Raw genomic sequence first — 18937 nt, 5'->3', positions numbered from 1 at the left:
CTGTTAACCACTGAATGGGTCAAGTAAGACTTCTGGGAGGTTAATTACCTGATCTGAGTCTTAATGGATGCAATGTTAGCTGGACCTCAAGGGGCAGTTGTAAGCACATTCTGAGCAAAGAAGCAACATGAGTAAAAGCACAAAGGCAAAAGCAGCTTTTGTTCAATGACTATCAGCTAATTGATTCAACACCCAATGTGTGGTACCAGGTACTTTTTTAAGGAACTGGAAATACTGCAGTAGACAAAATCGTCATGAAGCTTATCTTCTAGAGAAGTAAGACAACCAAACTGACAAAATGATAGGTACTTGGACAGTATGCCAAGTGAAAATATATTCTGTAAGGAATAAGACTTGGTCCCTGCCCTCAGGGGCTTTACATTCTGGCTGGCATATGGGGGGAGTTGGGAGGGTGATACCAGATACGACAGTTACAAGCGTGAAAAGGGCTATGAAGGATATGCTCAGGGTGATGAAATTAGGTAACTTAGACCATATTAGGAGAACTCCAAGGATATGACATTTGAGCTGAGATCTGATGGCTAAAAGGGAGCCAGCCATATAACAGTTACAAGAGAATATTCCAGGCAAATGGAACAAAAAATTCAGAGAGGGCTGAGGGTGAGAAAGTATTAGCTATTTCAAAGATAAAAAGGAGGCCAGTATGGTGTGGACAAGAAGGGGCAGATAAGATTATCTTTGGTCTTACAAAACAATAAGGGTTCTGAATTTTATTCTAAAACTCAGTGGGAAGTAATTAAACAAATTCAGGCTGGGAAGTAACAATTTGTGTTGTTAAACTACTGTTTTGGGTACTGTGTAAGAAATAGAAAGAGGAAGTAAAGCAGGGAAGCCAGGAGGTGATTGCAGTGATCCCAGGTCTTAGCCCTACATATAGTGTGGCAGGGAAGATGAAAAGGAGGGAATGATTTCAAAGTAAATGGAGGCAGAACCAATAGGAATGAATCTGTTGGGTTTGGAAATAACTATTCTTGACATTGTTGAAGTGTCTGAAACATCCAAATGTGTGTCATGTAGGCATTTGGACTTAGTAGCCTGAAAGTGGCCTAGGCTGGCATACTCACCCAAGGGGCCCCAGGAGAGCTCTTGAGGAAAGAATAGCTCCACAATTAGATGTCTTACAGAGGAGGGACAGTCAGTCTCCTTGCATCACTAGGTGAGTGGTAGAGGATACTACCAATGGAATAAGAGAATCAGAAGCTGCAGCCTATTTAGAAATGATGAAATAGCCAGGTGGGTACTGTTTGCCAACCTTTGGTCAAAAGGAAGCCAAAGTTTTATACATTGATTTATGGCTTAACTCTTACCTAAATGTAGCATTAGGTCAGGGTGTCTACACCTTTGTCCTTTGGAAAATAGATTGCTGTTACCATGTTCTTGGCATTGAGATTGATGGAGAGTTTTGTCTTTTTTTAAACATGAAAGTGGCACTTAATTTTTTTACTATCACAAAATGAGATGGATGCCTTGAGACTAATGTGAGATAATGTAATACAAAGCAGCTTTCTCTGAGTCGGTATTCTGGACTGTGCATTTCTGATATAGAGAATTTTGATTAATTAGATATCTAGAACAAATCCAGCTTTATGGAATCTGCATAGGTACTTGAACAAGGTAATTGGGTTCTCCTCAATTTCTCATCTGTAAGAGGGGGGGCGGTTTGTGAGCTTTATCTGGAGGTATTTGATGGGGTTAGTGGGCCATTAATAAATGTTAAGTTGCCCTTTTTTTAATAATAATTTTTTAGTATGTTATGTTAGTCACCATACAGTACATCCTTTTAGTTTGTCCTTCTTAAATATTATTTGCCACATGGTTTGAACCTGAGACCAGTTTCCCCCTGTTACTCATCGTCTCTCTACCAAATGATCTCAGATACCACCCAGACAATGCGTGGGTGGACAATTTTGGGTTACTTTTAATCTCAAATGAGATACCAGGATATATATTACATTTATACAGCAAACCAATGTTTTCAAAATCAAATACTGATTTTTTTAATAATAGACATATGTGCTATATGAAGACACAGTTTTGTCTAGATACACCATGAAAGCTGCTTCCAGAGACATTACGTTTAAACTGTATTTACAGTAGAAGTTATAAACCATCAGCCTGCAAGGCCAAATTTAGCCTTCAGTCAAATTTTCCTTGGACCCTGTGGGGGTGTGTGTGTGTGTTTAAAGCATTATGTATTGAGAGCACATACACAAATGTAGACTTCTGCTTTCTAAATCTTAAAGTGGTCGGTTCTGTCAACATTGGGCATTTATTCCACCATAGTAAAAAAAAAATAGGCTGAAGCCAAATAGCTTTCTCCATTAGTGTTGGGTTTGTAACTGTCAGTGTTTTTCTCATTTATGTTACCTGCATGGCCCTAAAGGCATTTGTGTTTGCAACCTCTGCTCCGGCAAAATCAGTAAGGATTTCCTGGTTAGAAAAGAGCAGGGAGTATTTTCTAGGCAAAGGGAATTGCCAGAAGCAGAGACACAGAAACAATATATAGATTATTCATCCATCAAGTTGTGTCATAGAGAAAAATTTCTCATAAATCTAGAAAACTATTTTGAAGTTCAGGTGTGATACTCTATTATACTAAGAATGTTGCGGCTTATAGTGTAACAGTAGAGGAATCGTCATGTATTCATAAGAAAATCTATTAGAAAAATAATTCTACCATCAGGTATTTCAGATGTTTTACAGGAGGAACAAACGTAAAGACAGGGATACCAATTACAAAGCTATTTCAGTAGTCAGGCAACAAGCAGGGGAGACAAGGTGCAGGGAAGGTTTGAGGTAGGATGCACAGGACTCATTGTCCTTTAAAGATGGATAGAGTAAGAGAGATTGGAAGAGGACAGATGACCCCTAGGTTTCTGTTAGGTAGGTTTTAAAAAACATAGTCCCCCTTTTGGACACCCAGATTCCACTGTCCACTTCTCTGATGGAATTATGAATCCAGCACTCACAATGAGGTAGGAGAAAGATGTAGGTTTGAAAATTATTAGCACTTACATGACAGTTAAAAGTACAAGAATAAGTGAAGTAATCCTTAAAAGATACGGAGTCGGGGGAAAGAAAAAGTGAGCCACCTATAATCCTAAGGAACACACCAACATTTTACTCCCGTGTTGTCTGGTCGGTGAACCCAGAAGGGTAGAAAGCCAACCAGAAAAGAATTGCATAATGGTTGGGGAGGGGGGCATTTTAAGAAGCCTTTGGTATATAAATAATGCAAACAAATTAAGTAGGATCACAACTGAAAATGAAGCCTGAACTAGGACTGTGGCTGTGGGAGAGGAAAGAAGAGATTATTGGGAGTAATTAAATATTGAATATCTTTAGATGAAATAAAATTGTCATTATTTGTGGGACTGTGCAGTAATGCGTTATTTGTTCAGTGGAGGTTTTTTCCCCCTTTGGAAATTCTTTCTTTCTTTCGTAATATGAATTTTTCTTTGTAAACCAGGTACCAGAGGCCATAAAGAAATGTCAGAGGGCTGGAATTACTGTGCGGATGGTCACTGGTGATAATATTAATACTGCTCGGGCGATTGCCACCAAATGTGGTATTTTACATCCCGGGGAAGATTTTCTGTGCCTCGAAGGTAAAGATTTCAACAGAAGAATACGAAATGAAAAAGGAGAGGTAAGGGTTTCTTTAGTTTTTTGTTGATCTATTTTTTGTATAACATTTAGAATATGCCCTGTGCGTTAGGCATCGCACATGAAGAAATGCGCCTGCAGCTAAGAAGCAGAAGCACTAACGTTATGGAAGTGAAAGAGACTAGTGATCAAGAAATGTGTTCTATAGGGAGTGAGCACTTCTTTTTTTTCCCCTCGTCTTGGCCGGTTTCAGCAGTAGAATACGTACAAGTGAGTGTGGGAGGAAGTTTGAAAAGGCTGATACAGACCATATTTTAGGGCTACTCAAACTGCGCTTTTTATACTACGTTAAGGAGTTTTTATTTTCATAGGCAGTGGGAAGATTTTTAAAATTTGATCTTATAATGATATGTGTATATAATAGTGGTTCTCAACCTTGAGTATGCATTAGAGTAACCTAAAGAGCCTTTTAAAACCGTTGATTGCTAGGCCCCCAACCCAGAGGACTTGATAAGATGATAGGCTTGGGGCCTTGCTAAAAAAAATTTGCATTTCTGACAAGTTCCCTCGAATTGCTGATGGTGCTGGTCTGTTCACCACGCTCTTGAGAACTGCTGATACATATGCCAGATAGCTACTTTGGGAATTATAAAACTAGGTTTGGATATATTTTAACTTTCACAAACATTTATAGATTGAGCAAGAGCGGATAGACAAGATTTGGCCAAAGCTTCGAGTACTTGCAAGATCATCTCCTACTGACAAACATACACTGGTTAAAGGTGAGTCGATTTTACAGTTACTTCACAATTTGTTGATACAGAAATGTGTTCTGTTATCTGAAGTAGTAATAGATATTAAATAATAGATTGGATCTTGGATATTATCTTTTCCAATAAAATCTAAATACATTTCCTTTTGATCTTGGATATTATCTTTTCCTATAAAATCTAAATACATTTCCTTTTGACACCTTCCGTGAACTGTGTTTATCTTCATTAAAACAGGATATTGTTCCTAGGGTAGCCTTAGTTTCTGGACTTGGTCCTTATCCAACATCTCAGCAGTTTCCATTTCTCTATATTGGTTTGTTTATTTTTAACCTCAAGTCTGTAAAACTGGCTGGTCAGGATACTCTGCAGAATCACCTTATTAATTAAAGGGGATATTTTTACAGCACAAATATTTACTTTTGTTTCAGGTATAATTGATAGCACTGTGTCAGAACAACGCCAGGTTGTAGCTGTAACTGGTGATGGTACAAATGATGGCCCAGCACTAAAGAAAGCTGATGTTGGATTTGCGATGGTAGGAACTTAACCTGTTAAGCATTCAGATGTCATTTACTGGCTGAATTGTTTGTTACTAGATTGCTATTGGCTTTTTTTTATTTGAGAGCCAGCGTGGGGGGGGAGGAGCAGAGGGAGAGGGAGAGGCAGACTCCCTGCTGAGCAAGGAGCCTGACACTAGGCTGGATCCCAGGACCCTGAGATGATGACCTGAGCCGAAGTCAGGCACTTAACCAACTGAACCACCCAGGCGCCCCACTATTGATTTTAAACACTGTCCTTCAAGATTTGAGTGAAAATATATGTGCTAAATCGGTTTGTAAGTCTGAGTAGTTTGTAACCATGTTCGTTTGATGCAGTGAAATCTGGCTAGAAGATGACTCCTGAAGAACTAGAACATCATACATTTACTTTGTACGCCACAGAATATATAAATATCTGTCATCTGATCTGAACCTTACAACAGTCCTCTTAAGCAGGAGAGTCTTTTGAATGGGAGAGAAAATGTACGTGTGTGTGTGTGTGTGTGTGTGTGTGTGTGTGTGTGTGTGTGTGTGTGTTTAGTTAAAAATATAATTGAGAATCTTCTTTCAACTGAAGGTGTCTGTTAAGAGTGAACTGAAAGTCATCATTTCGTATATAATAGCTGTAATCCTTTTCTGATTGGAAAAAAAATCTCCCTCCCCCACAATTCTTCAGTTTAGATTTGATTACTTAAAGTGCTAGAAAATGTCAGCATTTCATTATTATATTCTTAAACTCTAGCCATAGTACTAATGAAGTATTTACTATAAAATTGATACCATGAAATACAGATGCTACATAAATGTTTAATGATTGAAATTAGATTGTTTTATATCTCTGAATCGATTCCTTACAGCTTTTCAGTGTTGGAATGAATCTTTGTACCTTCAGTGCCATAGAAAACTTAAGTCTTCTATTTAATTTTCACTTACTTTAATTTTTTGAAAACACAGGTCCATAATCACAATTTGAAATCTAAAAATCTGAAAACTGAAATTTCTTTCCTAAATTTGCAACAGACTCATTTGACTCCAAAACTTATTCCGAACGGATGTGAGGAAGTTATTTGTCCCACTCAACATGAACAATCATAGACATTGCATAGATATTAATATGTTTTTATGGTGCTAACCCCTCTGGGAAAATCTGTGATGGAAGATAAGTGCCTCATTATCTTTCTAAAATGTGGGAGACTTGAATTCTGAAACATAGTCTGGCCCCACAGGTTTCAGATACAAGAATACTTATGTATACCAATGTTTGTTCGTATAATTTGTCCCCTTGATATTGTGCTGCTAAACTAGGGGTTTAGCAGAACCGCCATGGTGGCAGCCTTTCAGCAGGCATGAGAGGGATGGAAAGAGGAAATTAGGTCGGTGAAGTGCTCCCAGCCAATAGCTGTGAACCCAGAGATCCCCGCCCTACCCTATTCCAGACTCATTATGGTTGGCAGCACACTTGTCTGAACTTCTGAAGACTTGTGAAAAGTAGCTGAAGGGAGAAGGAATATTTAAGTCCTGTTCCTTTGGCTGTGGGCAAATAGGATGGTTGTTCCTGGAGGAACACAAGATCACTCTCTGCTGCTCTGAGCATTAGCAGGACTCTGACTGTGACTTTCATCAGACAGCAGACCAGGAAGGCGTTTACTTACAGTGCATTTTAAAAAATAAAAAGCTTGCTTCCCAAGACTTCAGTGTTTAAGGCAGATGCCAAGGGCTCTCAGTACACACAGGTAAACATAGTATCACAGATAGAAGCACAGTACAGTGGCTGCTTTGTTTCATTTTTAAGCCCTGAAGGTTTTAGGCCCATTGTACCACCTTTTTTTTAAGGTACACATCAAAAATCTAAATCTGTTTTAAAAGACCAAAGAATGATTTGAATTTCAAAGCACTTTTGTTCAGTCAGGCTTGAGTTTGCTTTGTTTATGTATTCAGTTTTCCAATTTCGTATTTTAAAACTGAAAAAATTATTTGGCTTGAGTTTTTAATAGATACCTGCAAGAAATTGCTATTGATTAGTCCTTGTTAAATTTGTCTCTTACTTTGCAGGCAGAAATAGCATTTTAGAATACTATCTATATATTCTCTATTCTCTCTCTCTCTCTATATATATGTGTGTGTGTGTGTGTGTGTGTTTACACACACTCTATTTAGAAAAGTCAACATTAAAATAAAATTTACAACAATAAAATAAGATTTACAAAAGGACTCTAAGTACATTATTAGCTTGCGAAGAGGTCTGGCTTTCTCTCTATATAGCCACTGTCCATAGAGTCCTTTCGATTGCAAGCCTCCATGGTACATTTAGAATATAATATTATCTTATGATATTACATTATTCGTACCAAAATTCAGCAAATCATAACATACAGATATCTCTGTCTTCAAAGCCTGAATGCCATGATGGATTTCTATAACCAAATACATCTTTGGTAGTCAAATCTTCCCTAAGATAATTAAGATACTGCCTTTAAAAAAAAAAAAAAAAAAACTTTAGGTTAATAAAGGATTTGTTTGTTTATTCTCCAAATATTAAGAGGCTGTTTTCAGTATTCTGGTCCAGAAACATTAGAAGTGAGTAGTTGTCTCCTAAAGGTTCGGCACACAGGGAAGTAAATAATCAGAGCGTAGTGGCCACCAGTGAAGGACCAAACACTACACAAGGTGTGTATCAAGGAGGAAGACTGCCTGGAGAGACTAGGAAAGGTTTTCTGAAAGAAATGGCCATTTGAGTTGCGGGACGGAGAAGAGGAGGTGGGGAAGGACAGTGCAGGGACCCTCATGAGCGACAAGAAGTTGAACTTGTCTGGAAGAGGGTGTGCTGTTGGAGGAGAATGGGCTATGGAGCAGGGAGTATTGGTAGGCGGCACCTGCAAAGGGCCTTGAATACCGAGGCCTTCTTCCTCCATCCAGTAGATCAGCCCTTCCCAAGCTGACTTCCGAGGGCGTGAAAAGAAGTTTGGAGACTCACACGCATGGCAGCATCCAACTCAGAGCAGCTCATAAAAAAGCTGTTTAACTTTTTCTGTTGGAAGTTCCCCAAACTTACTTGACAGTGGAACTCATTTTTATTTGGACACCAATTAACGTCTCAAAATTACTTTTTAAATTTTGAAGGATTTTGAACAAGGGAGCAATGAGATTTGCATTTGAAAAAGACGGGGAATGATTAGAGGCAGGAAAACCTGTGAGGCTTAGATGTGTTAAATGTGGTGCACATTAAAAGTAAAATATTCCGATTAGAAGCTAGAGGCTAAAATTTTAAATTAAGATTGTTCTCTTGTTGAATATTTTTGAGAAAAACTTGATTGGAATTTTGTTTTTGTGTTTATCAACACAGTAAATGCATTTAAAAAGTCATGTCATTTTACATGACTTACTAAAGTCCCCTACCACAAATTACATCTTCCAGCTCTTTTTTTTTTTTTTGACAAAAGGAAACCAGCTGTTTTAGCTGTTTGTTTCCCTTACTTGTTTGCCTCTATATATCTAAATGATATGGTGCTTTTTTATTTGTTTGATGTAAAGCACTTGCTACTGACTTCTCGCTGAGAAAGATAAGGATTTCACACTTTTACAGGCACACCCGACGCACACCACTGTCACCTCCATAATGCATACTGCACGCTACCTGTCCTGTCATTCTTCCCCCCAGAATTAGGTCATAATTTCGGGTAGACCAGTATACAGTCCTTATTGTGACTTTTGTTCTCAGCTGAGCTGTGTAGTCTGCCATCATGACTCTTACTTCCTTGAACAACTTTTTGTATTCCTTATAAATTGTCTTTTTCATTCACTTTTTAAGTCTTTTTTTTAATTTTAAATCTATTTTTTTAAAATGCGTTCACGTTTGTGCTTAGTTTTTCTAGGTACTTAATAACAAATTCATCACCAGATTCTCTGTCCTTTACATCAGAATCCCCTGGCACTTTGACATTTTCACCTTCTTAGAGATACCTTTTCCCAGACCTTCCGACGTGCCTGAGTGTGGACTCTGCCAGGCCTGCTACCCAGCTGTCTTGTTCTCCATACCTAAGGAGTTCCTTTTCCTCTCTCATGTTGGACCTGGTATTTCCTGGACTCGATGTCATCGTCTGTTTGGTTTACTCCCTCGTGGAGTAACACTGTCTTCTCCAGCAGCTTTCTGAGAAAAAAAGTTTATGAGAGTTAAGCTGTTTCATGACTTTTATGACTGAAATCTCCACCCTCTTCTCACTCTTGAGTCTTAATCTGACTTGGTACAAAAGTCTCATTTGAAAATCAGTTTTTCACTGAGAATTTTCAATTCATTCCTCCTTATTCCTCCATACCATTTTGGATTGTGAACCTCTTGTAGTGTGTGTGTGTCTGTTTTTTCCCTTTCTGGAGATAAATAACGTCTTTCCTTAGTTTCCAGTCTTCTGAAGTGTAATGATGTTTTGTCGTCGAACAACTCTGTACTATGAAATAAACTCATACTCTTATTTTTTTATACTAGTCTTATTTCATCTCCTCCGTTTCTTTTGGAACATCCACCCCCCATCCCAGTTCTTGAACTGCTTGGACTTATTATCTTGTCTCTTTTTTTCCAATTTACCATATCTTTGTCATCTTGCTTTATTTTCAGGGATGTTCCCTCAGTTTCTGGGGTTTGGGTGTTTTGTTTTGTTTTTTCTAAGATCTCTAACTTCTTTGTCTTGTTTTAACATTCTATTCATGTTTCATTGATGCACCTTTTTTACCTCTCTAAGGATTTGACTTTTTAAAATAAGCTTTCGTCTCTGCAGAGTCTGTGTCTCCATCTGCCTTTTGGTTTAGTCTTTCCTCAGATGTCAGGGGATTGATTCTTGGTTGCCTCTGCGTATCTACCGGTGGAAAGCTGGAAAGCCTTGGGCCTTTGGGTGGGATTTTGTCAATCAGAAGCTTCTCAGTAAAGTGACCTGGCTTGGCTATTTTACTTCCTTAGTGTACCTTGAATTGAAGGATTTTTAGGTCTTTTCAGATGATCAGATTTCCCAGAAAAGAACCTTCATATCTGCTACCTAGAGGGCACTCCTGAATACTGGTGTTCTGAGAAACAAGTAGAGAAAAGAGGGTGGTGGTCTCAACACTCATTAAACAGAGTTACTCTTAATCCCTTTTTTTCAGTATAGCACCCCTATACTCAGCAGTGCTTGGTACCCCCCCAGTCTGGACTGTCTTTGTCATATCGTCTTTGATAAATTAGCAGGCAGTCTTCTGCCAGGTCAGAGAGCATGGCAAATTGCCACTTGGTTGCATGGACTTGGGAAGAGGCCTTCAGGATCTAGCTGCCTTTTTTTTTTTTTTTAAGATTTTGTTGATTTATTTGACAGAGAGAGAGACAGCCAGCGAGAGAGGGAACACAAGCAGGGGGAGTGGGAGAGGAAGAAGCAGACTCCCAGCGGAGGAGCCTGATGCGGGGCTCGATCCCACAACGCCGGGATGACGCCCTGAGCCGAAGGCAGACGCTTAACGACTGCGCCACCCAGGCGCCCCTAGTTGCCTTTTCTTTTAATTTTGTTATTAACATATAACACACAAACAGAAAAGCGCCTAAGCCATAAATGCACAACTGAATGGATTATCACAAGTTAGCAGACCTGTTCTATGCAAGGCGAGAAATAGATATTTACCTGTACCCCCAGATGCTTCAGTCACACTGTCTTCTAATCATTGCCCTGTCTCTCTGCAAAGATAACTAGTATTTTGAAGATTACTTTTGTCTGTTTCCAAACTGTGAACATACGAATCTTACATATGTATTTTGAGTGCAGCATCCTTTACTCATCATTATGCTTATGAGATTCATCTGTGTTGTTGTGTATCTAGTTCACTCATGTTTGCTAATCCACAACTTGTTAATCCATCCCATTCTACTCTTCATGGACATAGTTGGTTTTGGTTTGGACCTTCTAGGTACTTCTTTAAGTGTCTTTGGTAGACTTCCAAGAAATCCTTCTATTTTCGTTTACACCTTTACCCCTCCTTCCAGTGCTACCTGGTGCTGCCAAGTCCTGAGCCTTATGTAGGAGAGTCTGTTGTGCAAAAGAAGCTAATTCTCTGCTTTCCCTACTGTTAGCTTAGGATTCAGCACTCTGGGATCTGCCAGCCTACTTACTATTTGGTTGTCTCCTTTCCAGCCTCTTAAGATTTCCTTGCAGTATCTCCTTTGCCACTAACTTTGATTTTGTGAGTTTTTATTTTAATATATCTTTGTGTGTGACTTTTGGGGAAGAAGTTGGGTTATGCCTGTGTGCATTCTTCCTTTTGTTAAACCCGATTTGAACTTTATTTTCAGTCCCTTATTCTTTGATTTTTGCTTTGATGGAGTATCTCTCTGAGAAATATTGTAGGATAGCTATTTCCTTCTTTTACAGTAGATTTACGTCATTAGTCATTAAGTATAATGGTAAATTTTGGTTGATCGTATACTACCCTTTTGGATACTTAAAAGTTGTATTTTAGGGGCGCCTGGGTGGCTCAGTCGTTAAGCGTCTGCCTTCAGCTCAGGGCGTGATCCCGGCGTTCGGGGATCGAGTCCCACATCGGGCTCCTCCACTGGGAGCCTGCTTCTTCCTCTCCCACTCCCCCTGCTTGTGTTCCCTCTCTCGCTGGCTGTCTCTCTCTGTCAAATAAATAAATAAAATCTTTCAAAAAAAATTATTTTAAACATTTAGTCTAACTCACAGACTTTCTTTTATTAGGGTATCGCTGGAACTGACGTAGCTAAAGAGGCATCTGATATCATTCTCACAGACGACAACTTTACAAGCATTGTTAAAGCAGTTATGTGGGGACGAAATGTCTACGACAGCATCTCAAAATTTCTTCAGTTCCAGCTCACTGTTAATGTGGTAGCAGTGATAGTTGCTTTCACGGGCGCCTGTATTACTCAAGTAGGTTCACAGTTTTGTTTTTTTTTGTATTAAAACATGTTTGTTTTAATAATGTTTTGTTTTAAAGCAAAAATGTGTGTATAATCTGTTTTAAAGTACTTAGATATTTAACCTGAAGCTTAAAATTGTAGGTTAATTAATATGAAAATGTAATCCTGTTCTGCTTTTTGAGTTTTTAAATACAAAGGGCTTCCTGAGAATTGCTGAGTCCCTGAATAGTTGTGAATGTCTATTAGGAAACCTATCTTTTCTAGGATTCACCGCTTAAGGCTGTGCAGATGCTGTGGGTAAACCTCATAATGGATACGCTCGCTTCCCTGGCTCTGGCAACCGAACCCCCCACTGAATCTCTCTTGCTTCGGAAGCCTTATGGTAGAAATAAGCCTCTCATCTCACGCACGATGATGAAGAATATTTTGGGTCATGCATTCTATCAACTTGTAGTAGTCTTTACACTCTTATTTGCTGGTAAGAATTCAATGCCTGATAAAGCTTCGGTTGTTTTTGTTCCAAGCTAGTATCATCCCAGATGTTGTAATGTTGCAAATTCTCCAAGAACATAAGTTGTTCTGTTTCTGACTGCCCATTTATCTTTACTTTCTCCTGTTTGTCAGTGGATGTGGCTTAGGGAAGCACTGTGATAGATAGTGGGAGGAAGTCAAAAGAGTCCTGATTTTTTTGTCCTGGCTCGGCCACTGACTTAGATATCGTAATTTTGGGGTTTCAGTGTCTATGTCTATAAAAGAAGAAAGTCGTACTTGATAACCCCAGGTTTCTTCCAACTTTTCCTATGCTGTCATTCGAGATCAAATAAAGGTCTGGCTAGGTTGTACTATTGCATACTTTTTTTTTTAGAAATGTTCAATTATTTTGTATGATAAGTACAAAGTAATACTTTTTCATTCTTTCAGGAGAAAAGTTTTTTGATATTGATAGTGGAAGAAATGCTCCTTTGCACGCTCCTCCTTCGGAACATTATACTATTGTTTTTAATACCTTTGTGCTGATGCAACTTTTCAACGAAATAAATGCCCGGAAAATTCACGGTGAAAGAAATGTGTTCGAAGGAATCTTTAATAATGCCATCTTCTGCACAATTGTTTTAGGCACTTTTGTGGTACAGGTGGGTAATTGGAAAAGATAGTTTCAAATTTGACGCTCATGTAGGAGATATTAGATAAACAGTTAGCTTGTTCCAGAAATTGTTCGACTGCTACGTGTGTGGGTCTTCTGTGTGCTGCCTCAATGACACCTAAAAAAAGAGTTTTAAATACCATACCTCAAGTGAAAATACGCTCTATTCTGAAGGTCCACATATGAGCAGAGTACATTCAGCTAGTACTATTTTAATTGCACTACTGATTGTTCATTCTATATCATTACCAAAACTATTATAATTTTAATGTTATTTAAGGTAAATCTTCCTGTTGACCAGTTTCTAGTCTAGCTAGAGTGATCACTTTAATGGCTTCAAGCAGTTGATAGTAATTGTATGTCTGTGGTTAATGTTATTAAAAATAATAGTCCGTGACGTGAATATTCTAAAATTCACGTGATTCTGAATGCTGCTTCCTGAGTTGGTACATGCCAGTTTTTGATTTTGTAATACAGTTGACTCTTGAACAACACAGAAGATAGGGGCACCAACTTCACCCTCTCCCCGCCCCAGCCCACCCCTGCACAGCCGAAGATCTGAGTATAACTTTTGAACTCCCCCCAATACTCTAATAGCCTACTCTAGACCAGAAGCCTTACCAGTGACATAGTCACACGTATTTTGCATGTTATATATATTCTGACAATAATGTAAGCTAGAGAAAAAAATGTTACTAAGAAATCATAAGGAGAAAATACATTTACAGTACTGTACGGTGTTTACTGAAAAAAATTCATGTATAGGTGGACCCAATTCAAGTCATGTTGTTCAGGAGTCACCTGTACCATCAAAACAAGATGTAAAATTAAACAGTGAGCTTTTTCAACAAAGGAATCAGACAGTGATGGAGCTTGTTTCGAAGTGAAGACTGAAGAATTTTAAACAGCTTATTCAGCCATAGCTAGTGTACTCTAGGTACCAAAACCCTAGACCTAATTGTTTCTGTAATCATTGTTTCTGTTTTAGCTCTCAGTTTCCATAAACTTTAGGAGAAAGGTTGCTTACTTGCAACAAGTATTTCTAGAAATATTTTATTCAGGTTTATAAAAAAGCATCGTTCATGACATGTTAAAATTTTAGCTTTTACTTGCTATAAAATTGGATTTATTTTATCTTTTTAATATACGAAGACTGCAGAAAACTTAACTGCTCTCTATCAAGCAAATCTGGTAACTTGGTTCCCAGCAGAGATTGATACACCCGAAACAGTTTAATGTCAGGTATCGTTCTTCAGTGCCTAATAAATAAGCCAGTACTGCTCCAAGTGTGGTCTGTGGACCAGCTTCTGGTCCATTTATTGCGAGTCCACGGTGAGATAAGGAGCACGTGTCAGGATATAAATCAACAGCGTCATTAGTCACACTGTTTCCGGGGAGGGTTTTTGTGTTGTTGCTGGAGGCGTGTGTGTGTGTAGTCGTAGCAGTGGTGATTCTGCTGTGCACACGTGCATTGATTTGTACCCTGGTACCTGCTCCGTACCTTCTCATCACGGAGCAGCGCTTGGAATAGCACTTCTATAGACCGTTTCAGCTGGGTAGGAAACCATGGCCCTTGATTTACACGTATCGCATTTTGTTTGTTTCTAAAGCAGTCTAGCTGAAGTCTTGATTGTAGAGCAGGAGTACCTGAAGGGTATAAATTGTGTTAAATTTAATTTCTGTCTCTTTCACTTATTAGCTGTTTTTTCTTCTTACCTTTTTTTTTTTTTTTTTTGGACAGATCATGAAGTACATAATAATCCTTAATTCTTTGTAAATATTTTACCTCTCTTCTACTTTGTAGCAATTAACACAGCATCAGTGTTTTCAAAATAATGTTTCATGAAACATCGGTCCCCTCACTTGCTCTTACACCCTCAGATAAGTATAGGAAGTACTGCCTCTTTTACTACCTCTGGGAGATTCTTAAAGCAACATAACATCATAGTTACAAGTATAAACTTAGGACTCAGTCATCATGGGGTCAAACCATTGCCTCTAGTAGTTGTGTGACTCTGACAAGCTGCAGTTTCTTCATCTGTGACATTATAATACGAGGTCACATCACAGAATTACTGAAGCATTAAGAGGGACCATGCATCTGAAGCTCCGAGCTCACTCCCTGGAAGGGAAGTACTCAAATGCTGCTTTTCTTTTTTTTTCCTCTCTCTCTCTTTTTCTTTTTCTGTTTTCTCTTTCTTTTTTCTTTTTTTTTTTAATTAACAACTCAAAGGCTTTGGGAAATCCTAGAATTAAGAAATTTGCTGAACCCTGTTTAATGCAGCTACTTCTAAATTTTAGAAGATAGCACCTAATTCAGGGTTCCCTCAGCACACGTTTTGGAAATGCATGTGTGCAGGTACACGGTTCCGTAGTAGCATGTTGCTCTAAGGTATCTATTAAAGGGTATGTGGAAACTTGGTCTCTTGTTCTTAGAAGTAAATGCCGCAAGTCATTAGACAGTTTTATTCCTCCCAACTGTAAAGTGAAAGATGATTATTTCTTACAAAACTGAATCAGTCCAATCATGTTAATCATTGATTGTTCGCCCAGCATCTTAATATGCCTTTCACATTCTTATTATACCAAAATATAAAGTTTAAATTTAAATTAAAAAAAAAAAAAGGAAAACGTTCACAGAAATAAATGTTGAGTTTTCATGTTTGTTTTCTTGGTTTACCAAAGAAAATTATTTTAGTTCAATATCTCTATTAAAATCTAAGCAAGACTGCCAAATTAGTTACAATTGACTGGTTAGGTTACTGAAAACACAGTTGGGATTCCATCTGTACAAGTGTACAAGTAATCTCGACTTTGAAGAACAGTGGAATTGACAAATACATTTCACTTGAATTTGAACCTAGTACAGCTACAAAGAACAGAGTTCATACCTTAAAAAGTTTTAAAATGTTAATACACATTGATTCTCTTTAACTTCAGTATTGGGCAGCTACTGACTGCCATATCAAAGAGAAACCTTTCAGACTCACAAGAAGGTGAATATTGATATTTAATTCCTAATATTCCTATGTACGGTTTTAGGTCCTTGAAAGACAGGAGAGAAGCATGAGCACTGGATTTTATTTATGCCGGTCATTGGACTTTTCTCTATTTATACAGGAGAGCGAATTCGTGAGGGTGTACCGCCTAAGTCAGCACCGTATCTCATAAAACTTGGCAAATTCCTTGTCTTCTGTTACTGTTCATACTCGTCCTGACATGTAAATGTGAACTAAGAACGAACACCTGTGTAGGAGGAAAACAAGAAGGATTGAATATTATGTTCACTTTTCATAATATATGGTCTTTTCCACAAAAGTACGCTATCTCTTCTGGAAAGGCATAAATTACTCAAAGAGTGATACTAAATACAAGGGAATATAGTTACTTGGATCATATTGGAAACAGTGTAAAGTTATATTCCTGATCAGGAGAAATTTTTTTTTTTTTTTTGGTTTAACTGAAGATAATTTAAACTTGAAATAGACATGCATTTTACATTTTGAGCAGAGATGTCAGTTTGTGTTCACTTGTCTCATTTTCAGCTGTGAATATGATAATACACATCACACCAGGATAATCGTTATTCAGCTTGAGTTTTAAAGGATACAGATTTGGGTAATTTTTGAATTGTATGAAATGTAAAGTTTAAAAGATTTAAATAAATTTACTCTTGATTATTCCTCCAGATAATAATTGTGCAGTTTGGTGGAAAACCTTTCAGTTGTTCAGAACTTTCAATAGAACAGTGGCTATGGTCAATATTCCTAGGAATGGGAACGTTACTCTGGGGCCAGGTAAAAAGCTCATCATTTTTTGTTCAAACCTAAAGTGATTTTTTTTTTTTGTTTAATTTCCAGTGTTTATTTTCCTACATCAGTTCTCTTACTCAATTCTAAGTCGTTGCCATTCTGGGTCAAGAAAGGGCGTTCAGGGATATGGGGGTTTTTTAAAATGTAGTATTCTCATGTTATTGTTTGTTATGGTTATGCCTATGTGATAAAACACTTTAAATTTCTTACATAGTTTTCTAATTTTTTTTTTAAAACAAGTTTTACAGCAGTTATTAAGAGGATACATTTTTAACTGGTTGAGACGCTGGTATCTGTATCTTTTGCTCTATGACCTGTTTTTGCATTTTCAGATTAAATGTTTTTACAAAAATATTACAGAATTATGTACTTTAGACATTTCATCATTTTATTATGTACTTTAATTGAAAGTATAGCTAAGAAAAAAAGCTCAAGTTTCAGTTCACTTTGAGAATGTTTCCATAAAAAATCATGGTACCAGGATAAATGGGCCACAAAATGACATTTTCAGTTCTATGATTGGCTTTAACAATGTATGTATAAAATACAATGCCTGAAGAATGAGATAGATTTCATGTTTGGTATAGGCAGCTGACTTAACAAAGGCGTGTCATTAATTTAAAAAGATAAGTGGTGATGGTGTGTGCACTGTTCATTTTAAGTCCGTTACCATTACTGTAAAAGTAACTAATAGTCTGTACTAACATTTTCATGAATGAAAGTTAACATATGTTATGATGTGTAACCAGTGCGAGCTAATGTACTGTCGTTCTACAAGTTAGTCTAAGCAAAAGTCCAGGTTTTACTGAAACTTAACTCAGTCTTTATCTTACCTTTTTCTTAATTGTGTTTCTAGGTTCTGAGGTTTCTCTTACTCCTGTTGCATGACTCATTAATACAGATCTTCTTTTAAGTATTAGGATCCATACTCGGGCCACGTTTCTTTATTGATTACCATTCTAGTTATTTCCTGATGTTCCCTCATAGGCAAAACAGAACCCCACAACCTCCCAGACCATCTGGCTAATTTCAGGAAGAGGAAATTCAGTACAGCCAACATACCCAACGAGGACCAGCTCCTGGCTTTGGTTGACATTCTCTATTGATTTTACGTGTGCCCTGGTAGAAGGAGCACTGATTTCGGTTGTCAGACCTGTCCCACCTCTGTGAAATGAGGTGGTTGGACTAGAAGGTCCTTAAGCAGTTCTGACTGACCGCATGCTTGTTTCCTCCTTTATAAGCCTGACTTCCAGAAGGAACGGCTGTTAACACTTGTAGTTTAATACATATTTATTCCTATTTTTTTGTCCTCTTTGTGTTTCCTGGGGCATCTGTTCCTGTTTGGTGTCATAATCAGGCAGTATTAATCCAGTTTTAAAGAGTTTCATTTTGTAAAAATAAATACATTTAATAAACGAAAAACTATTTTCAGTTTAACCTTGACGATTTTTTGGATTTTGGTATGTTTTTTCTCATTGAACTCTTCCAGCACTAATGAAACTTGAACTTGTTTTGCATCCAATAAGACCACCTGCCATTTTTGTTTTATTTTAAATAAATGTAATTAGTGTGAGTTTAAGTTAATATGTCTTATCAGAGCACGTTCGTGTACTTTACGGTCTTGAATGTCTTACTTAAAATATGAAAGCCGTAATCAGGTTATTTCCCCTCAGGAGAACTTTTTTACCATTCAAACTTAAAATATTTTCTGTAGCTAAGGAAAGAGCATATTTTTGTTGTTGTTGTTGTTGTTGTTGTTGTTCTGAGAAAGGAAGCCTGACGGACAGGATCTCATTGCTTCGTTGGTGACGATAGTTGGGCACACTCGTGACTCCTTACCTTTTGTATGACAGTTGATTGGTTTAATTTTACTCGGTTTTGATTTATTTCTAAGCTCTTTCCCCTGTGTTGTAGCTTATTTCAACAATTCCAACTAGCCGTTTAAAATTCCTAAAAGAAGCTGGTCATGGCACACAAAAGGAGGAGATCCCGGAGGAGGAGCTCGCGGAGGACGTGGAGGAGATTGACCACGCGGAGAGGGAGCTGCGCCGCGGCCAGATCTTGTGGTTTAGAGGTCTGAACAGAATCCAAACGCAGGTATGCACCTGCTAGAGAGGTAGGAGCCGTGATGGGGGGGGGGGGGGGGGGGGGGG

At 38.0% G+C, this 18937-nt stretch overlaps 1 protein-coding gene across 6 annotated transcripts in view; it reads left to right on the top strand.

Moving 5' to 3' along the window:
• ATP2B1 (ATPase plasma membrane Ca2+ transporting 1) overlaps positions 1-18937 on the top strand; it is a 125409-nt gene that overhangs the window by 97885 nt on the left and 8587 nt on the right. For 5 of the 6 annotated variants that reach the window (XM_040637306.1, XM_040637310.1, XM_040637309.1 and 2 more), the window contains 8 exons: positions 3491-3670; positions 4322-4409; positions 4829-4935; positions 11647-11838; positions 12093-12306; positions 12750-12961; positions 16662-16769; positions 18699-18881. In XM_040637306.1, the coding sequence (XP_040493240.1) occupies positions 3491-3670; positions 4322-4409; positions 4829-4935; positions 11647-11838; positions 12093-12306; positions 12750-12961; positions 16662-16769; positions 18699-18881 (1284 nt within the window). The remainder of the gene's footprint in view (positions 1-3490; positions 3671-4321; positions 4410-4828; positions 4936-11646; positions 11839-12092; positions 12307-12749; positions 12962-16661; positions 16770-18698; positions 18882-18937) is intronic. The other variant, XM_040637311.1, reaches the window with a different exon arrangement.

The sequence above is a fragment of the Ursus maritimus genome, unplaced genomic scaffold (genome assembly GCF_017311325.1).
Source record: "Ursus maritimus isolate PB19 unplaced genomic scaffold, ASM1731132v1 scaffold_21, whole genome shotgun sequence".
Taxonomy (NCBI): Eukaryota; Metazoa; Chordata; class Mammalia; order Carnivora; family Ursidae; genus Ursus; species Ursus maritimus.
The sequence above is the reverse complement of the archived record's forward strand: the minus strand, read 5'-3'. Positions and strand labels throughout refer to the sequence as shown.